Raw genomic sequence first — 20,029 nt, 5'->3', positions numbered from 1 at the left:
GGTTTTAGGATTTTTATATTGATGACCTATCCTCAGGAGCCCCGTAGATGGGTAGGCCATCAGAATAAAAATCCTGGAAAACTATGTTTTTAAAATGTAAGCTCAAATCAATGTGAAAATTAATGTAAAAGAAAGCAGGGAACATAACGTGGCCCTGGGAAAACCTAACTGTGGCAGCCATGTTGTAGGTGGGTCCAAATTGACAGAAGATGGGAAAACACAAGTAGATGGGGGCCAATAAAAGTTGGCAGGGTCTGTAATACCATAGTGCAGCACAGAACACCATCCCACAGAACCAAACGCCACAGTGCAGCACAGAGTACCATCCCACAGAAGCTGTCCATCTGTGGTGGCCATCGAGAGCTGCCACATTCTGTCCTCCTCCTTCTCCTGTTGTCGTTAATTAAGATACGGAGGTGAGATGTGGGCCGCGACACCGAGCCATAGAGTAATTTTATTACCAGTGCAACATACACGTCATATGGTTAGACATTGGGGGGAGTTTATCGTTCCCGACACCCCATTTGTCTGGTGTAAAAAAAAAAAAAAAAAAAAAAAAAAAAAGTCACAAAACCTCATGTTTGCAAATTTTTAAATACCACTTGCCACAAATTGTTGTGCCCACCCTCGCTATTTATCTTCATTTATACCAAGTTTTCTGCTGTTAATGAAGAGACAAAGTTAGGGCAGCTCGGACTGCCGAAGATGGCATGTGCCAGCAGAGCGGGGGGAGATCCTAGACTGGCATAAAACGCCGGTCTATGATAAATCTTCCAATTATGTGAAAACAAAAAACAAAAAAGAGGTGGTGCATTTTGGGAGCACCATTTCCATGTTCAGAATAGAAATTTAAAGCAACCTTTTCATACATGATCCCTGTTATTTTTATGCGTTAATGATCACTCATTCTAAAATGAAAGTTTTTAGGATTTTAGCCTCTCCTTTCTTTCAACTCCTGGGAAAAAAAAAAAAAAAAAGTGAGCCACTTGACAGCCGCAGGTCACCACCAGAGAATACCGCGGTGTCCTCTTTCCTCAGCAGCCATCTGGAACGCTTACACCATCGGCTACAGGAGAGTTGAACAGCAGGGTACTTTTAAGGGCTTCTGTTACTCCACTAAACTAATATTTTTTTTTTGGTCTCCCTAAAATCCTTATGCTGCGATTTCTCAATATATATGGCTATTACACTGTTTGGTTCAGTAGTTCTATCAAAAAACGGACTTTTATATTATGCAAATTACCTCTCTAGCAGCAGGTAGGCCCTGTCTGCGTTTTAAATCTCGCGCCGGTCTTCAGTTGGCGCAGGCGCACTGAGTGGAGGACGTTCGCTCGGCCGCTCCATCCTCAGTGCGCCTGCGCCGATGACGTCACATGTACACCCGGCGCAGGCGCACTGAGGATGGAGCGGCCGAGCGAGCGTCCTCCACTCAGTGCGCCTGCGCCAACTGAAGACCGGCGCGAGATTTAAAACGCAGACAGGGCCAGTCAGAGGACGAGCGCGTCCGCTGGCCCTGTCAATCAACATGAGGAGGGGGCGTCATTATGAATGGAGGATGCGGCTGCTAGCAGCAGGTAGCCGCCCTACCTGCTGCTAGAGAGGTAATTTGCATAATATAAAAGTCAGTTTTTTGATAGAACTACTGAACCAAACAGTGTAATAGCTATATATATTGAGAAATCGCAGCATAAGGATTTTAGGGAGACCAAAAAAAAAATGAGTTTAGTGGAGTGACAGAAGCCCTTTAACTGTTTTTATAAAGTTTTCCATAAGATCATAATATTTTTATATAAGAAAGCAAATGTTAAAAATATTTTTTTCTAAATATTTTCTTTAACGCTATATTTCTCATGTGTCCAATGGTGGAGGGAACAGAATAGTTTTTAGAGACCCCACAGGTGGTTGGAAACTTTTTAGTTTCTTTGTTGTGAAAACAATGCCGTATTACGAGATACTTTGCTACTGAACGAACCTTTGTGTATAAATAATAATGATTTTGCACCTGTTACTGCAACGTTTTGGTCCTGGGCTTGGCAGTTCTGCATTACAGAGAGTGCAATCCACCTTGGAAATCCACGGCATAAATTGATTTGCCGCACACTTAAAGTGCTGCAGGTCCGCTTACACTGCATATCTAGTTCAGCTTTCTTATTGGCATCTGTCAGCAGATTTGTCCCTATGACACCGGCTGACCCGTTACATGTGCACTTGGCAACTGAAGGCATCTGTGTTGGTCCCATGTTCATATGTGTCCGCATTACTGAGAAAAATGTGGTTTTATTATATGCAAATAAGCCTCTAGGCGCAACGGGGGCGTTCCCTTTACACCTAGAGGCTCTGCTCTCTCTGCAACTGCCGCGCCCCCTGCACGTAATTAACGGGGTCAGACAGTGAAAACAGATGCCATCAGCTGCCAAGTGCCCATGTAACAGGTCAGCCAGTTTACATAGGTACAAATCTGCTGACAGATGCCCTTTAAAATCTCACCCACTTTGCGCATACAGTGAAATGCAGCTAATTTGCCGCATGCATATCTGCAGTGTGTAGAATATGTCCTGCAGGAGTTAAAAATAAAAAAATTGTGGCATGCACTTGGCCGATATCCATGTTGTGATTTTTGGACTGGAGAACACTTGTGGCCGTGTGCATGAGCCCTTAACCTGCACAGCGAGCCTCGAGTGGAAAGGTGATCAGATGGATTTGTCCAAAAACAGAGTTACGGGGTAGATGCCAACCTGGAATATATAAGGCTGAGTTCACATCTGCGTTGCGCTTTTTTTCTTCTGATCCATCTAAAGAACAGAAAAATGAAAAATAACGGAACCGTCTTTGTTTTTATTATCCGAAAAAGTTCTGCCTGCAGGATGTCTGACGGAACTGACACAAACTGATGCTCAAAGAAGACGGATCCGTTATTTTTCTGTTCTTCTGACGGATCAGCAGAAAGGAGATGCAGATGTGAACTCTTCCTAACCTGGACCCATATGTCGTAACTGTTGTGTTCCTCCTTCTTATAAGTATCCATGTGCGCGCTCTTACAGCGCCTACAACCTTTTATATGTATGGAAATTGGGATCGCAGTACTTTATAACCAGCTATAATTATGATTTATCTGCAAAGTGCTGACGCATTGCATAAGGGTATTTATTCAATTAGATTGTTTCCATCGCCGGGGGATTTGGCAAAGTGATTTATGTCCCAAGGATGTGTAATCTATGGCCGCTTTAGCTGAAGCCAGGTAACCTGCCAGCGGGGTTTGGACTGGAATGGGAAATGTAATCTTGTTGGAAATGTGAGGAGAGCATATAAACTTCATACAAAAAAACAACAACTTGTTAGTTCAAGCCCAAAATGATAATGAGCAGGTTATCTGAACCGCTTATTATCTTTATTAGGGTGCGTGCACACGGCTGTGTCCTCCCTATCTGTAATACATATCCATGGACTGCTATGGGCCTGTACTGTATCCGTCCTGGCAAGTCACACCGAGGGGAGAAGGACGTGCGTCACAGAGGCATCTTTGGATTTTTTGTTTCTGTATCCATTCAGTTTTTTTTTTTGTGCCCTTCTGTGGAAACCATTCACTTAAGTGGGGCCGCAAAAAAAAAGGTAATTAGTTTGTGTGCGTTCCATTTCCTTATGTCCATTCCGCAAGAAATTGGAACATGTCCTATTATTGTCCGCATTACGGACGGTCAAGGATAGGACTGTTCTATAAGGGGCCAGCTGTTCTGTTCCGCAAAATGCGCAATGCACACGAGCGTCATCTGTATTTTTTGCTGATCTGTGTTTTGCAGGCCGCAAAACGCATATGGTCGTGTGCATGAGCTCTTAGGCTACTTTCACACTAGCGTTTTTAATTCCGCTATTGAGATCTCAATAGCGGAAGAAAACGCTTCAGTTTTGTCCCCATTTATTGTCAATGGGGACAAATCTGAACTAAATGGAACGGAGTGCATCAAAATGTTACGTTTGGTTGTGTTCCCATCGTGGACAGAAAATGCTGCAAGCAGTGTTTTTCTGTCTGCGATGTGGTGCGGAGCTGGACGGATCCGTCCTGGCACACAATGTAAGTCAATGGGGACGGATGTGTTTTCTCTGACACAAAAGAAAACGGATCCGCCCCCCATTGACTTTCAATGGCGTTCATGACTGATCCGTCATGGCTGTATAAGACATAATACAACCTGATCCGTTCATGACGGATCCATGCGGTTGTATTATGGTAACGGAAGCATTTTTGCTGATCAATGACGGATCCGCAAAAAACGCTAATGTGAAAGTAGCCTTACTCTGTTAATTGGTTTATTTTTAGGAAATTACCTTCAGGGTAGCTATAGTTCGGAGGTCAGCATCCTTCAGCACTCCAGCTGTTGTGAAGCTACAACTCCCATCGTGCACGCTTGCTCAGCTGTTCTCAGAAATTACAGAAAAGAAAATGGAGCTTGCTGGACGTTGTAGTTTCCAAACAGCTGGAGTTCCAAAAGTTACTGACCTCTGCCATACCCTATAAGGCTACTTTCACACTTGCGTTGTTAATTCCGGTTTTGAGATCCAGCAGAGGGTTTTGCACGTCAGAACGCATCTGTTCCGTTACGATGCGGTTGTGTGAAATTAAAACGGAAAAAATATACATTGAAAGTCAATAAGTGACAGATCCGTTTTTTTAGGCTCCTAAAAAAACAGATCTGTCACTATTGACTTACATTGTTTTCAGTGCCGGATCCGTTTTTTCCGTTTTTATGAACTTAAGACTTCCTGATGCATCCTGAACGGATCTCTTTCCATGCAGAATGCATGAGGACTAAACGGAAACTTTTATTTTTTCCCGGTATTGAGATCCTCTGCCGGATCTCAATACCGGAAAACAGCAGTGAAGTGTGAATGTAGCCTTAGCTAGGTTCCCCTGGATCCATTGAGAAATCAGATTTCTGTGAGGGCTTCCAAGACCTTACCCAACTATCAAGGGGGAGAGGGGGGCACAGAACGGATGGATTCGGTTTAATTTCAATTCCAAGGTAAGCAGCCCCAGCAGTGCCTGGTAGACCCTCAACTCCCGACGCTTCATAACATTTACGTGATGGGGCGTTTTGATTTTGCGGAGTGATCGGGCTGATAGAAGAGTTGAATATTGTATATTTCAGGCTTAAGGCTGCTCAGCTGTCCTTAATTTCATGTCTAGCGCAGAGAACTACTTATTCAGAACGCCCTTTCACACTGAATATTACTTACTGGTAATTCCATTATTCCGTTTATTTTTATGTGACGATCACAATTGTAAATGGCCACAGGCCACTTCCAGTATTATGGCGGTGCTAATTCTGAAGACCATATTCCTTTGTCTCATAGCTGCCTTCCCCATTATGTTGGCTTTTCACCTTGTGACCTTTTGCACTGGCTCCTTCTTGGGGGACGGGAGAGTGCACTTTCGTCTTCTGTTTTACTGCATTAGATCGGTCAGCTAAGAGGATTTTTCTCATTGAAAGTGACTATAAATTCCTAGTAATAAAAAGTGTACGGGGCAGATGTTGCTTGCCGAGGGATGACACTTGGATCTGCTCATCGTATGCGCTGGCGCTCAGTGATCCTGCCCCTTAGATGTCTGGAATTTTCGATGATATCACAACTTTTTGGTGATTGGTGTGAAATTGTTCACCAAGGAGATGCATAAATATCTGCCAATTTCTCACCAATGTACATTTCTTATTATGTTCACAGTCTTTGAAGCCTTACCACCAATATTCGATTTACGTTTAGCAGATTATCACTGCAGAAGAAGGAACCTAAGAATGGAAGCCATTGTTTGGTCCACACCTAGGTGCACCACACTCCTCCCAGGTCAAGAGAGCTGATATCATGTTGGCCAGACACGTGGACTTGAGAAGGCGATTTTGAGTCTTTGGCAAAGATGTGGAACTCTAGTACAGTAGGTTACCACCACTGATAAGTTGGTAGGGTAACCCATCTGAGATGAGAAACCTTCTCCAGCAAGGATGCTCAGCCTGCGGCCCTCCAGCTGTTGTAAAAATTCAACTCCCAGCATGCCTTAATTACTGTAAGCTGTCCAGGCGTTGTAGTTGTAGTTTTGCAATAGCTGGAGGGCCGCAGGCTGAGCATGCCTGTTCTACAGTAACTACCTCAGGCATCATGAACGCCACAGTCACGTGTGCAGGAGGGTATAAGGTGCCATACGGAGTCCCCTGCAGCCCTATATTACGGAGATGTAGGGAATTCGTATTCCACAGCATGATGCTCCATTCAGCCCCGTATCTCTGTTCCATACAGTTCAGCAACTGGCTGTGTGCACGATGCTGAGGTCCGATTCTTAGTAATGGTCAATCTATCTGTCCTCCTGTGTTTTGTTAGGAATTCACAAAATGGTGGCACATTGGTGGACATTTGTGAATGTGCCTGGATTTTGGCCTATTTTGTACCAACATTTTTCACTTTTTTGAATCAAGAAGGCAAATCTTATATTAGACGTATTTATAAAGAAATTAAGTCAAAATGATTAATCTACTGGGATAGATTATCAAGGGATGGGGCTCTATAAGAAAGGGAATGACATTAAGATGTGCCATTTTGCTCTGACATTTTGGCAACCAGCAGGTGTCCTAAAATTAGGCTAAATTTGTGCCAGATTTATCATCCAGAATAGACTTGAGGATATAAGAATACGAAATGCAAATGGAGTCATTTCTGTTTTTTGTGGCCCCAAATGGTTGCGCATATTGGCCCAAAAAATAAAAATTAAAAACTGAATGGACACGGACAAAAAAATATGTTTGTGTGCATGAGCGCTTATGCTGCATTCACACTGCCCCACCTAGCAGACAATTATCGAGAAGGGACTGTTCGATCGCTACTGCCGTCTCTCGCCCTCCTACAGAGTTTCTGGGCAGCAGATCCCTGTTCTCACAGCGCAACCTGCTGCCCAGAAACATCAATTTAATGTGCTGCATGGAACGTCATTTCCCCTGATGAACGAGCGTTTTACTTGTTCATCGAGTGATTGGCAGCACCTTTATCATGAACGAGCGTTTGTAGTAACGTTCGGCCTGAGAATTGCGCAGTCTAAATCTGCCCCATTTATTTTAGGCGTTTAGCTAATACAATATGTGTCACAGATCCAATAAGGGTCCATTCACACGTCCATAGTGCATTGCGGATCCGCAACACACCCGGCCGGCACCCCCATAGAACTGCCTATTCTTGTCTGCAATTGCGAATAAGAATAGGACATGTTTTTTTTTTTTTTTCCCGAGCCGCAGACCCGAAGTTTGGGTCCGTGCTCTGGAAATGCGATGCGGACAGCACACTGTGTGCTGTCCGCATCCATTCCTACCCCATAGAGAATGAATGGGGCGCCGCACCTGTTCTGAAACGGGTGCGGACACATTCTACAGATGTGTGAATGGACCCTAAGAGTGAACCAGAACCACTACAGACCTCTCCGATGAACATAATGTGTGAAGGTCTTTAATTGCCTTAATTAACCCTGCGTCTTACCTCTGGTTTTGTCCGATCGGCCTGTCTCCACAATTCACTTTAAGGTATAGATCTGTAGGCTTGCGGTGCTTATTGCTATTGAATCTTTTGTTTAGCCCCCCTCCGTCAGTGTATATGTTGCCTTATATGTTTGTTGTGGATTGAATTGCGCAGTGAGATGTGGAAGTGCAGGAGAGAAGGCTGTCAAAATAGCGTCTCGTCGGAGTACGTGAGCCTGGTTCCTCAGCAGCAGGGGGGAGGCGGCAGGCCTGCAGCCCGCTGTAATGGTCCATCAGACTGTCACCTGTGTATATTGTGTAATCACTATCCGTCAGGCTTGACATTTCTCAACTTTCTTTTTGAAGCCTATGTGTGCATTTAAAATGCATAGCTTACAGTAAGTAGTGTATCTGGAACGGCGGCTTAGCGGGAGCGGATGAAACCTTTTTCAGAGTCACAATTATGTGATGGAAAAAGGTGCCCAAAGCCTTCATACCGCTCGCCGCGGCCCACTGCAGGGGACAGTCCATCGTTCCTTCAAAGGTTTCCGTACGAGCCGCACAGGAAAAGTTTCCATCTCGTGAATGACTGGTTAATTATTTTTTGTGCACGCTGCACTTGCCAAATTCTAAAGATCCAGCGACCCAGTTTTAATTCAATTTCATGAAATTATTCCCGTCTCGTTTATGCAGGGTTTACAGGTGGTGAGTAGGATGACTTTGATATTGCAGCAAATGCAGTCCAGCGGAATACATTGACTCCCGCCGCCATGCGATTTACGTACTACTGCTTCTGTAGATTTCTCTCATTTGAGGACACTCACTACCCATAGAGCAGGCGTGGATTCTAGAAACCAGTTAGACCCTTTAAAGGGGTATTCCTGTTATATAACCAGAATACAGCGCTATCTCTGCAACTCCCATAGAAATGAATGGACAGGCATGACCAATGAGCGTTCAGTTTGGGGGTCTCCACTGGGTACGGAGCCCTCGTTGTCACGATTGGTCCCATCAGTAGGAACCTCAGTGATCTAATAGGCTTTCTCTATCCTCTGGATAGAGGATAACTTTATATAACTGGAATACCCCTTTAAGAGTCCTTACACACTCAGGATGCATTTAAGGGGTTCTCTACTTTTGCTATATAGGGGATAGGTCTTCAATATCAGATCGGCGAGAGGCCGACACCCTGCCGATCAGCTGTTTAAAGAGAAAGAAGGGCTTGTTCCCAGAGTTTGGATTCGCACCTATCAGACATTGGATCCATATCCTAGTGATATGCCCCCAATGTATGAGAATGACCAACCCCTTTAAATGTACACACACTGTCACTCTCTATGAAGAACTAACCAGAAACAAAGAACTTGACATTTTTATTTTTTTAAAGTAATATGTATAGTTTATGGAAAAATGCAGTATAACTTGTATTTTATACATTCAAATCTCTGCACTTGTTATGCTCAGGAGTCTGTGGACGGTCCTAATCAATGATTGACAGCCTTCCCGGTATGCTTAGTCATGCAGTTAGCTGTCAATCACAGAGTGGCGCCGCCCACTTGACTCCTAAGCATGAAGAGAGCAGAGATTTAAATGAATACATTTCAAGTTATGCTCAGTTTCTTTTGCTCTATGAGATCACACTACATTTTCATAGTGGCAGGTTCCCTGTAATATTCTCAAGTCCTACTTCTGACATATTATATAATCATTTCATATACCAGAAGAGCATGAGCCTACAGACTTTTGGGCAAAGGATCTCATATCACCTTGTTCTCTCGATGTAGACTCCTACATTCCTTCCTCCTCACTGATGACACGTCCACCAATTTTTGTCTTTGTGTCACCTTTGCCGCCTTATTTCAGCGGAAGACTACTGATTTGTATGAAACATTCCCAGTATGTCTCTTCTCTCTCTACAGGATTCAGGCAAAGACTCGTGAGCTTCGCGAAAGACAAGCCAGAGAAAAGGACTATGCCGAGATCCAAGAATACTCAAAGAATTACGGAGGGCTGGAAGATCCCTCTTACGCCAGCACTGGTCACTATGACACGGTGGCCAGCAGTGGTACCCTAAATATGAACAGCAGACCCCAAAGTCCAAGAGATAGCAAGCAAATGGAAGCATTGTATGCTCAAGTAAAGAAACCGAGGAACGCGAAGCCTCCACCTGTAGACAGGTAGGCACCAGACAAGAATCAATGCATCCTTTTTCCATAAATTCTTAATGTCTAACATTTTAACTGTGGAATGTCCGTCATCGATGTCTGATACGCGTCGCACAATCTTTTGTATCTAGGCAAAATTTTACATATTAAAATAGCTAAAATAAAGTATTTTATGTATGAAAAGTCTTTTATGTTCGTTGTCAGTAGTCTGCTTACATGCTATTTCATTGCATTTGCTTTAAAGGGGATGTGTTAGCCATTTCAATTTTTTTGCCCAAATTATGTAGAGGAGGCCAGGTATCTGGAATTTTGGAAAAGTATTGTAGTTATTAATTTTTTGTAAAATAAAGAACTTTCTTGATGGCGGCCATATTGAACAGAGATGCTCACATCCTGTGTGGCATGTAGGGGCTTTGTGTGCTTTATGGCAGCTGCATTGAGTGGTAAGGGTAGTTTCACATCTGCAGCTGTCCTGTCGGAGTTCTCCGGATCTGCGATTGCCGGATACTGCCACCTGCTTGCCGGACCACATTGACTACCGGTATAATGGGGTCCGGCAAAGATCCAGCCGCCACCCAGCAAGTATGCCGGGAATAAGCTGGACAAAAAACGCTGCACGCAGTGTTCTTTGTCCATCCGATTCCTGGCATTCTATGCCAGAACAGCCTGCCGGAGAGGACAGCCGCAGATTTGAAACTAGCCTAAGAGAAATGCTCAATACTGTTTGTGTTTAGTGATGCTATCCTGCCTTGTCTAGGTCTTCAGCACTGCCATAGATCTGACATCATATGCTCTGCCATCCTCAGGGGTTGGCATTTTCCAGCTTGGAGAACACACAACATGGCCGACATTTCCTGTTTTCAGCTTTGATGTAGACTGGGACAGAGTAAGGTCTACATCAAAGCTGAAAACAGGAAATGTCGGCCATGTTGTGTGTTCTCCAAGCTGGAAAATGCCAACCCCTGATTTGAATGACATTTTATGATGATGTATTCCCTTTTATTTATTTTTTTTAGACCAATTTTGATAATCTAATTTACATCACAGACAAAAACATGATTAATTACACCAGCCGGCTCCTGCATGTTAGGCTACATTCACATGACCGTATGTGTTTTGCAGTCTGCTTTTTTTTGCCGATCCATTGTAACAATGCCTATCTTTGTCCGCAAAACGGACAAGAATAGGACATGTTCTATATTTTTTTTTTTGGGGCCCCATTGAAGTGAATAGGTCCACACCCAAACCGCAAAAACTGCGGCTCATATGCGGAACCAAACCACGTTCGTGTGCATGTAGCCGTATACTGGCATTTCATTGCGTTGTCCTGTTGGGCTGGAAGACTCTCGAGCCCTTTGATATTTAAGTATGTATTTTTTTCACTACACTTACATTGCCTGGATACATTCTCCAGCTCCAAATTAGATCCCTCTGACAAAAGGGGGTTTACTGGTAGCCCTCGTCTTCCTGTTAGAAGATGCACTCGGCAGTAATTGACTTCACTACAAGTCTTGCTCGTTCTAATTAGGAGTGTTGTGGAAATTCTGCTTTGTAATCTTCCTGTCTGACATGAAGTTTCACCCACAGATCTCATACAGGGCGCTGGGGGATCCTTCTAGTCTGAATCCCAGTAATAATAAAAGCCCCTCTGCAATGTGTTTGCTCGTAGCTAGGTTTAATTGGAAATTTGCAAAATGTTAAACCGAACCCCAGGGTCAACCCGAGAGGGAACTTTTCAAAGCGCTGGCATCCTCCCAAAAGGGTAGATTAGACTGGAGTCCGACAGTTTCCTCCTTAAAATGTGCGATATCACGATACGGCTTTGTGTTGCAGGGATTTTACTTTTTAAGCTTCTGAAGACAAATGGAGCTAATTATGAAGACGGTCCCATATACGGTGAATTAAACCGGGAAACTTACTGTAGTATTAGCTCCTGGTTTTACTGAATACCTGGATTCTAAGACATCTTTGCATTTTGCTGTTCCTCTTTTTCTTTTTGAAAAGTTATAAAGAAATTATCAACCGGGCTCTAGGGTTCTACTATTCTAATTGTCCGTAAGATGTGCCCCTACATAGCTTGGCATCACCCGTGTCTGACTGTGTAGGGACAGGCCTCTTTGGTAAGAGAAGTTCTAATACCCGTTGGCAGTTTATTCATACTGTTCCAGGAGGCATAACAGAGGAAAAGCATAATGCATCGTTCTAAAAAAAAGTGTGCTTGAAAATTTTTGTTATGGAGTATTCAAGTGTCTAATAGAATTGATGCAACAAACGAGCTTATCGGTCATATTAAAGGGGATCTGTCAATCAAGAAGGAGAGGCTGCCCGAGAAAGCCGTAGGAGCAAGAGCCTGCAGAGTGCCTTTGGCCCACCCTCAGTGCACCTAACTGCTCATTTGCATATATAAGTACTTTATTTATTTTTTCCAAAACAAAGCAACAGATTGTTAAGTCAAAGTTATCATTACATTCAGCTGAGCGACCTAGAAGGCATTGTGCCTGGTTTATTAGTGAATTTCCTGGTGACAGACTCCCTTTAATTAGGTTTTCCCATGATTAATGTAAAAATTTAATTATAATATCATATAGCACATGACGATCTGTTTCTAACAAACTTCGAACCCGCCCTGTACCTCGCATGGATCCACTGTTCTCTCCATTCATTGCTGCAATTGCTCTGCTAGATTTCATTCAAGATCTCAGCTCAGTGGAGGGGTGTGTCCTTTCTCATGGGGGGTGGTGTGTCCTTTCTCATGGGGGGTGGTGTGTCCTTTCTCATGGGGGGTGGTGTGTCCTTTCTCATGGGGGGTGGTGTGTCCTTTCTCATGGGGGGTGGTGTGTCCTTTCTCATGGGGGGTGGTGTGTCCTTTCTCATGGGGGGTGGTGTGTCCTTTCTCATGGGGGGTGGTGTGTCCTTTCTCATGGGGGGTGGTGTGTCCTTTCTCATGGGGGGTGGTGTGTCCTTTCTCATGGGGGGTGGTGTGTCCTTTCTCACGGGGGGGTGGTGTGTCCTTTCTCACGGGGGGGTGGTGTGTCCTTTCTCACGGGGGGGTGGTGTGTCCTTTCTCACGGGGGGGTGGTGTGTCCTTTCTCACGGGGGGGTGGTGTGTCCTTTCTCACGGGGGGGTGGTGTGTCCTTTCTCACGGGGGGGGTCCTTTCTCATGGGGGGGGGGTCCTTTCTCATGGGGGGGGTCCTTTCTCATGGGGCGGTCCTTTCTCATGGGGCGGTCCTTTCTCATGGGGCGGTCCTTTCTCATGGGGCGGTCCTTTCTCATGGGGCGGTGGGGGGGTCCTTTCTCATGGGGGGGGGTCCTTTCTCAGCTGGTGAAGGATGGAACTGAGCATGTGCTTTCATTTAAGTGAGCAGGACAGAGAAATTGGAAAAAGAGCAAACAGCAGGTGGCGTTATCAAGATAGATTCAGTTAATGGCTCAGGGGCTATACTAAATTTTCAAGATCCAGGTGTTGGTTTGAAAAACGTAGAATATTTTTCGTGATACATCCCCTTTAAGGTAGTGTGAACACTGTTTCAGTATATAGTCTTGTCATACACCGACTTCCTGGTGAGCCTGTGCTGGGCTTTTGCATATGTACAGGTGGCAGTCTGAGCACACACCTGCAGTGTAAAGCATAAGGGTTGTGTGGTGCAGCAGTCGGTGCCAATGGTGAGGCAGGAGATGTGTTCAGACTGCCTCAGGTTTTCTATGGGGTGCCTTATAGTAGTAGTATACCCAGCCCTGAAGAGTTTCCATTGCACAAGGATTCTTGACTCCCTAGTGTGGATTTTCTTGGTCTTGGCAGGGACCTCCATGCCCGGCAGCTCCTGAGAATGTTCCTCAGAACCAAGACCTGCAGCGATTGCTTTATATAAGATGGTGTTTGCTTATCTTATTGCATCCTGGCAGAGCACATGTAGCAGGTGATGGTTACTGATATCATGCCTCCTAAACGTGATACGGTCCCTTTATCCCCTCCAAAACATACATCGGAGTCTAGTGAAAGCTGCTTCTCTGCTGTGCTGTCTCCGGCAGACATGACAGATATGAAATTGGCACAAAGCTACAGCGACTCTAAAGAGCCTGCAAGTGGTCGGCGAGCCACAAGCGGCTTTCTGCGGATGCGTTAATGGACCCATAAATGCCATAATCATATGTTTTTCAGTATGCATTTTACCACTGTTGGGAAAATGCCCATTTTAGACAGAAGACCTTTGGTGAACTGTGTATTTCTTCCCGGCGTAAATGCTACTCAGACATGTCAAGAGGAGATTGCGTAAAGAAAGGGCAGAAAGCCCGCGCTGCTACATCACTCGTTTCCTTTAACGTTTCAATTCACCTTCTCTTGTGTCTACAGAATAGTTAATGAGAAATGGTGTGATTTCTGGAGCATCGGCCATTAGATCCTTGTGTGTAAATAATGCTCTACCTGCAGACGATGGTGCTGATGTAAGCCCTGATTATAGCAGATGCATAGGTGTAGCGGTCAGAATCAGGCCTCTCGGATATTAACGGTATTTCAGGTCCTCTTTCATCTCTCCAGCTTTCGTTGGAACTAGGGATTGGCATGGTATACTTATACCTCATACCTCTCCTTTATCATAGACGGTCCCTTTAATCTGACAGCCACAGTGGCATTCAGTGGATTGGGTCGTCAGCAGTTCACTTCACCTGCAGAGCCCACTAGAGGGGAAGTGTGGTATTGCTCGTTTCTACCAAGTGAGTATCCATCCATTGTAATACATGGACAGACTGTCCACTGCTCTGCTCCATTTTGTCCTAATAGGACATTTGGAAAGGTGTGTCCAACATGTGACAACCCCTTGAAAGTTACAAGAGTAATTTAAATGGATTATCACATTAAAAATACTATACATTTTTCAAACCAGCACCTGAATCTGAAGTTTTGTAATTGGATGTACCATATTGTTCAGTTTATAAGACGCACTTAAAAAAAAATAATAATAATAAGATCTCAGAATAGACCCCCAATCTTCATCAGACCTCAGATCAGACCCCCATATCAGACCTCAGATCAGACCCCCATATCAGACCTCAGATCAGACTCCCATATCAGACCCCATCACAGCTCAGATCAGACCCCCTTCAGAGATATCTCTCCTGCTCCGCCACCGTTCTGCAGGTATGGCAGTCTCTTCTGCAGTCACCACTCCCTGGTCTTCTCCAGGCCCAAGCTGCACTGAGATCTGACTGCATTCAGCATCAGGTCATATTGCGTGCACTATATCCTGACGCTGAACGCAGTCAAAACGCGCAATGTGCAATGCGAGCCCGGAGGAGACCATGGAGCTGTGAGTACAGACAATGCTAGCAGCGCTGCGGTCACCGCTCCCCATGTCTCCTGCATACTAGTCAGTGCTTCCATAATGAAAGTGCTCACTAGTATTAGCATTATAAGACGCAGTGATCTATCCCCTCCCCACACACACACTCACTCACACACACTTTTGGGGGAAGAAAGTGTGTCTTATAAAGTGAAAACTATGGTAATTAAAAATGTAATATAGGCAGTGAATTATTCAAGAAAGTTTATCTGTATAGCGCCACCTGCTGTTTGGTCTTTTCCTTCTTTCTATGTCCTTCTTGCTAAGGTGGTCACACATGCTGAGTTTCCTCTTTCAGCTGCCAGCAGCAGTATCTATTGTATGAAGCTGTGACAGTTACAGAGAGAGAGATGCAGCAGAAAGGACATGAGCCTGCAAAAGGACATACTGCTGAGCTATGTTAGGGAGAGAACTGCAGCAGAAAGGACCCCCCCCTCCCTAGAAAGGACACACCCCTTAGTTATCAGCTTGAAATAACTAAAGCAAAGCAATTGGATCATTGAATGGTGGAGGATGCCTGGATCCATGGGAGGCACAGGATTGGTTTTAGCTTTGTTAGAAAGAGACTGTCATGTGCTGTATGGTGTCTGGTTTTCATTAATCATCAGATAACCCCTTTAATGTACAATTAGGATGGATAGTGGCCATTTACTATTAAGAACTAGTATGTATGAGTTTAGTATTGCTTACTCAGGGACATGGTTTTCATTCTAACCCATTTGCTTGGGTTCTATCTACGTGCCCCATAATCAAATGTTTTTTCTCTGGTCTCTGTCACTTCTTTCATGGGTTTATTGGTTTTCTTTTGGCCTCAAATTTGTGTAGTGTGTCTGTAATTGCCGAGATAGGAAGACTAGCTCATCTGCATTGAAAATATGGCTGTATTCTTGGCATCTAACTGAAGATCTTCCTGCCACCTTCTATCACTCTGCCATCTGCTTCCCATTCTGTCTGAATGATGCCAGAAACACCAGTTTCTTTGCCATATAACAGTTTACTTAGCCTGAGCTCTGGTATTCCCATCTGTATAGTAAATCAGAACCAGATTAAGTCGGAGTGGAATACAAGTGCAGCTTTTATATCTACTTAAATTTAGAACCAAAAGCTTAATGTCTTGTCATTTCAGATAGTGATCGCCACTTACAGCACTCTCACTTCTCTATACGGTTTGTTAAATTCTGAATGTTCATTAACATTTACATGGTGTACTCAATCTTAAATCCTTTAAATGTGCTGTTCATATTCCATCGTCTCATGTGAACCTAGTATGGTCTATGGTTACATAATGGAGGGGTCCCAGCCGTGGAATAGCCAGTGATCAGGTCATGGTCAGGCAACGTTCACATCTACCCACTACTCTGAATACATAAATATTCTCCCCTTGGTCCTTTGATATTCTTGGAGGACAGAGTAGATCGGCGAAAGTTTTGGGTAGAGATACAGTAGGAAAGCTGTGAAGAAGAATGGTAAAGCCACTGGAAATTTAAAGTGGCCTAGGAAAATAAAAAAAAAGCTAAAAATGGCAAGTCCCAATTGACGGAAGGCCAGACTAACTCAAGTAGACCAGGCCAGCGATACCTTATTGTGGCATAAAATACTGCCCCAGCAGAGCCAAATATCTTACTGCAACACAATAAACTACCCCGGCAGCATCAGAAACCACAGTGCTCCACAAAATAATGCCCCAGCATCACAAAATACCTCCTCAGAAGATGCCCCTCAGTGGTGGCCAGCACCATCTACCATGTTCTGTCCTACTCCAGTTGCCTCAGGATGTCAGAACAGTTATATTCAGAAATCAGGAGGACAACTTTAGTCGCCGGCCAGGTACATAACTACTTGACGCCCCCAGCATTAATTAACTCGACAGATAATTACTTACTCGTTTGGGTGCCTCCTGGACATCGGCCCACCAGAAATTTACTCTATGGCCATTTCACCCCTGGTGAAAGCTTATTGGCCTCCATGACAAACAATGTTAAAGCTTTCTGAAAAGTATTGAGTATAAATGCTATATAAATCAAGACATGGCCGGCCTAAGGGTGAGTGGTCAGATGCATCACTGAAAGGGCACCACTCTTCTTGACAGTCTGGACTGTTCCCTAGTTTGATTGGGTAGTGTAACATAGGACCCTTTGTGGTACTGAATTATTTGAGAACCCTAAAGGTTGGGTCGTCAATGGAAGGCATGGTATAGGGCGCCATCCTACCTAAGGCCAACCATGAATGAAGGTTCTCAGAGTCTTTAGGCCACCATTTTCTCATCTGTGATGGCTAGCAATAGTCATTATTAAGTGTGTGTTGGATATGGTTCCATAATTTAATGCCCACAATCCTCTAATAATTTGCAGCAGTACATAACCACACGGATGGCTGTACTTCTTACAACTACTGATCTCCGTCGTCTTGCAGAGGACATGTGTTTTCTCTTGATTTTTTAGTTACCGTACTATGAAAATATTGAACTTGTGTTTTCAATGTGTACCAGTGCATATAATAAAATAGTGCTTTAGATGAGGTTGGCATATGAAAAGGGATACAAAAGCCATTCACGGTCTGCAACAAATACAGATTTTTCCCTCCAGGAAATGTAGGAATAGCAGAGTCTTGCTTGTTGATGAAACACTCTCTGCCGCACGTCTTACCAGAAGTGAAAGCTTCATACTTAACTTAAAGCAAATGATCTTCCTGGAAGTTAAGGGAGATGAAAATAATTCAGCTAGGAAAGATAAAAGAAGGATTAAAGGAGCCTCTCTGTTACCCACTTCCCCTAATTAATGCTAGTCGGACAGATTAGGGAGCATTGTCCGTGACATTCCGCATCCATTGCTCTTGTACTACCAGTCTTCTGAGTGGCTGGTAATGAATTCCAGATATTGGCCTGCAGCAACATGGCAGGTGTACACATCCTTTTCCATTTACAGTCATAGAAACCATAATCCTGCTATCCCTGGGAAAGCTCGTATTAGGTATAACCCATTGTAGAGAGGTAATGATGGCTTAAAATATCTCAAGACCAATCACCTTGAATACATTACATGATTTAAATTGCCAACAGAGCTGGCCTAGAGAGAAATATCTGACTAGATGTAAAATTAGACCCTTAAGAGTTGGTTTAAAATAAATGACAGGACCATAATCACATACAGAGTTTCCAGGTTTGTAAAATATATAGCAACCATACAGAAATGGATGGCCTATGTTGCTGCTGTTGGGTGCATGTCGGTCGGAATAAGCCTGGCTCATTTTAGCTCTTTAGTATGGTGGTGTGAACCTGTACAAGGCCTTCCGTCTCAACAGCTTCCTTAATGTTAGGAAAAAAAGTGTTGAGGATCAGCCTTTGTAATTTGAATTTGAAGCCAGTAGATTCTGGGTTCTTCTAACCTCTAATGATTAACCACCATCGCAAGGACTTTGATGCAACCAGGACACCACCTTCTGGTATAGTCCTGGGGTAGTTCTGTAGCAGACAATACTCGTAACCAGAAGAAAAAAAGCACACCTTCACTAGGACTAGCAAGCACTAGAAGACCTAAACATTAGGCAAACGGTATAACCAAAAGCCTAGTATAAATAGGACACCTCATAAACAGTTTAGTCAGTAGCTGGACATAGAGCAAGAGGGAAAGATGAACTGAAGCAGTACCACAGAGAAGTTCACTGAGCACTAACCCCAATACACACAGGGTAAGTTGAGTGACACCTGCCTACGTTAGTGTAGCAGTGGCGGGCATGTGCCACCAGTGTAACACACCCACTCCAGATGAGTTGTAGTACTTCATGGTGGGCATGTGGTTCATATACCTAAGACACTTTTTCAGAGCGACTCTTTCTCCAGTCCTGGGTAGAAGACTTTGTTCTATGATATTAGCATACTCTACCATTGCATATAGAAATGGAATTATTCAATAGCGCCACCTCTAGGTGGCTGATGACAGCTTAGTCCCTGCTGTGCCAGACGCTAGTCAAATTAAAGTCCTGTCCTATAACCCTACAGTCACATCAACATTGACTCTCTGCAGTAACTAGAGATTTAAGTTAAAGCAGGTATTAAAACCTTGAAGATTATGAACCTAATTGCTTTTTTCTACACTGGATATTATACGCTTGATAACAGAAGCTTAATTAAATTAAGTATTGCATAGACTATGTCAGATCGGCGAGTGTGATCACACAGCATTCACATTCATAACCCTCGATTTCTCCACGTTACCTGGAAACGTTTTCTACTTCTGGCTTAAAGGGGACTGTCTGGTAACAGAAATCCATATTTTGAGATGGAGAAGGGCTTTTCCTTCTAGACCTATGATGGCTAACCTTCGGCACTCCAGCTGTGGTAAAATTACAACTCCCAAGGTGTACACTTGCCTGGCTGTTCTCAGAACCCCATAGAAATGAATGGACCATGCTGAGAGTCGTAGTTTCATGACCGCTGGAGTGCCGGAGGTTAGCCATCAATGTTCTAGACCCTCATCTTTTAGGCCATGGAGAGCCTCTACTAGGAGGTCTCTTACCCTGGAAGATCAGGGATGTCAGTTCATTACATGAACAGTCCACTGATTTCAGTGGGAACTGTAATTCTTTATTTTGCCTGTGGTGGCATTGTAGGGAAATTAAACAGTTAGGTTCGTCTGGAGGTTATAACTGATCACTGGAGACACCATTTGATCTTCAAACTGGACAACCCCTCGAGGCTCTTGGGGAAGTCTTGAGCTGGTTAGTTGTGTGGTGCTGTGATCATTTTCTAGACAGATATTGATATTTTTTTTATTTATATTATTTTAGTGGGCCAACCATCTGTTGACATCCTTGAATGTAAACCTTGCTGATCTGTATTGGCTTCATGGAGGTTGCCACATGTGCTAAGGTCTAGTCCCTTGACCAAGCAATTTCAACATCTGAGAGATCTGGGTTCGGAGATGGTTGTATAGTGGTTGTCTATATTGCCTTTATGGTGGTTACACCACTACCACCCCCAGCATGATGCTATCCTATTGTACTTCACAGCTGTCTAAGCAATTCTGTGCTTTCCAGTG

General features: G+C 44.0%; 1 protein-coding gene across 1 annotated transcript in view; it reads left to right on the top strand.

Moving 5' to 3' along the window:
- The window catches only part of PARD3 (par-3 family cell polarity regulator), a 699,053-nt gene that overhangs the window by 414,511 nt on the left and 264,513 nt on the right, over positions 1-20,029 (top strand). Inside the window, 3 exon segments of the mRNA XM_044295563.1 lie at positions 9,407-9,664; positions 10,517-10,583; positions 10,669-10,737. Coding sequence (XP_044151498.1) covers positions 9,407-9,664; positions 10,517-10,583; positions 10,669-10,737 — 394 coding nt within the window.

Source organism: Bufo gargarizans, chromosome 5, assembly GCF_014858855.1.
Source record: "Bufo gargarizans isolate SCDJY-AF-19 chromosome 5, ASM1485885v1, whole genome shotgun sequence".
NCBI lineage: Eukaryota > Metazoa > Chordata > Amphibia > Anura > Bufonidae > Bufo > Bufo gargarizans.
Note: the sequence above shows the minus strand (reverse complement) of the source record. Positions and strands in the feature narration are given on the sequence as shown.